Genomic DNA, 2,267 nt, shown 5'->3' on the forward strand with positions numbered 1-2,267 from the left:
TTGGATGGAAACAATATGCTGTTCAATGCCCTTGGCTTAGTGGTGACATTTTCCTGTATAACCGCTGTTCGTGTGTATGCTTCATTACTAGCATTTCTGATCTCTCTGTTTTTCAAAAAGAGTGAACAAGAATGAAGACAATCAGTCGACGGGGAAGCCGAGAAATTTGTTGATCAGTGTGGCAACTTGCTTGGCATCTCCTGGGATGTAAGGTAGGAGAGTATTCAGGTCCATCGCCTCGATAGTCTCTTGCAGTGTTTGTGGACGGGCACACAAAAGGTGCTTCCTGTCAGCTAGTTCCTCCGCTAACTCGCTCTGGTGATTATCCATAAGATCTTCATTCACGACAACAATAAGAGGTTTGCTGAGTCGTAGTGTCTCAAATATGCTTCCGGAACCTAACAGAATAAAGCTTGTTACCAACCAATATATATAGGTTAAGAATTCACAATCAAATAATACATCTGCTTCAAGTGCTACCATTGTACTACTTGACCATTACCTGCATGACTGATGACTAAGGATGCTTCTCTTATGTAGTCAGCAATGCTTGGTGAAAAGGTCAAATAATCAACTTGAAGAGTTGAATTTCCTGAGACCTGAATTCAATAAGAACAAATGAAATTCATTACTTTTTCACAAAGTTAGGACTAAAAGAACAATTTGTCAAGACTTCTGAGCCTAGAGTAACAAATTTGTCAAGAAGAACATACACCAAACCTTCATCCTGCCTTCATGAAACCACTACTGAAAAATAAATATATGAATTGTACAAACACAAAATGTAAGAACAATATACCATCTAGGGTACCAACTACAAGATCTCTAATCTCAACTCAACTGATACAGTTGATCAGTACTCCTTAGATCCGCAGAACTTATCAAGAGTACAGAGAGGAACTGTTACCTTGGATGGGATGTATGTCCCTTTGCCCATTTGAATCAGAAGATGAGTGTATCCCTTCTGCAGTAATGCTTCTTTCACTTCTTCAGAATCTACTGCCTTGACAAGAGCATCGAAACATGTAGTCCCTACGGTGACAAACACCATACACCTTTCTCTACCTCCCATTTCTCTCAAAGTACACAATGAACTCTGTTAAAAAGTGTATATGTTAGCATGCAACATAGCACCTACAAGGAAATCAATATGATCTCATGGTGCTAAGCCTCAAAGAAGGCAAGCAGTTTATTTGATATGCAAATGGAGTAGTTAGAAGAAATTGAAGGTTCAACATTCCACAAATGTTAGTCCAACTGATGAGCATGAAATGGCCAACGATTTTCTTGCATAATTAGTCAAACTGTCTACCAAGGAAAAAAACTGGAAAAAAATGAAGAACTTCAATGCTGGTACAAGTTGACCTACAATTCTTAGCACAAGTTTACATCTGTGATAATGGCTCAAATGTTGTAAATAAAATGCATAGTGAAGTATATACTGAATCGGCTGGATCGAACACGAATAAACTAAAAGTAGCAGAGATAATTGCTCAATGTCTATGAGTCTATCCAATTGCACCTTCAGGTATTAATCCGCATGGAAGCAAAGACATTTCCCTTGGTGCCAGAAACTTGGACAGAAACCTCGTAATCGCTCTACACAGATCAACATACAATATGTACCAACACGTCTAATACATCAAAATTAAATACATAGAGGGGAAGGCAGCAGCGAGCGGCGGCTGTGTGCGGGGGAGCAGTGGGAGGGGAAGACAGCGGCGAGCGGCGGAGGTGTGAGGCGGATGGGGATGGAGGTGTTGGGGCTGATGGCGCACTCACCCTCTCGTCTCCCGAATCTGGAGGGATCGGGGTCGGCGTCGGCCGCATCGGCGACGGGGACGGGCGATGCGTCAGCGGATGCAGCGAGCGTGCGTAGCGAAATGCGGGAGCGACCGTGCGCACGTGGGGCCAGGCGAGGCGGGATCGGTGTTGGGGGCGGACGCACAGGTCGGGCAGACGCAGACCTCCTCACGCGACAGCCGAGGGGATCGGCCACTGAGGCACCAGGGGGGTGGACCGGAGCCGCGACGACCGGCCAAGGCCAGAGAGGGGGGGGGGGGGGGGGTCGACGGCGAGCTTAGGACCGGAGCCGCGACGACCGGCCAAGGCCAGAGAGGGGGGGGGGGGGGTCGACGGCGAGCTTAGGATTGTCTTTTGTGGAAGCTGGTGGTTTGGTTTGGCGATTCAGTCGAGCATTTGATGGGCACGGTTTGTTGGGCCGAGCCTTCTTAACAGGCCTTCCTCTTCATTGACCTCCCGGCCCA

General features: G+C 46.6%; 1 protein-coding gene across 1 annotated transcript; it reads right to left on the minus strand.

The window, feature by feature from the left end:
* On the minus strand, window positions 1-2,052 carry LOC133889851 (uncharacterized). Its single transcript, XM_062330332.1, has 4 exons — window positions 1,783-2,052; window positions 908-1,096; window positions 503-599; window positions 1-398 (listed from the first exon to the last, which is right to left on the minus strand). Exons 1-4 carry the CDS (start codon window positions 1,828-1,830, stop codon window positions 142-144), a joined length of 591 nt encoding a protein of 196 aa, XP_062186316.1. The 5' UTR covers window positions 1,831-2,052; the 3' UTR covers window positions 1-141.
* Between the last annotated feature and the right edge of the window lie 215 nt (window positions 2,053-2,267).

Source organism: Phragmites australis, chromosome 13, assembly GCF_958298935.1.
Source record: "Phragmites australis chromosome 13, lpPhrAust1.1, whole genome shotgun sequence".
Classification (NCBI taxonomy): domain Eukaryota; kingdom Viridiplantae; phylum Streptophyta; class Magnoliopsida; order Poales; family Poaceae; genus Phragmites; species Phragmites australis.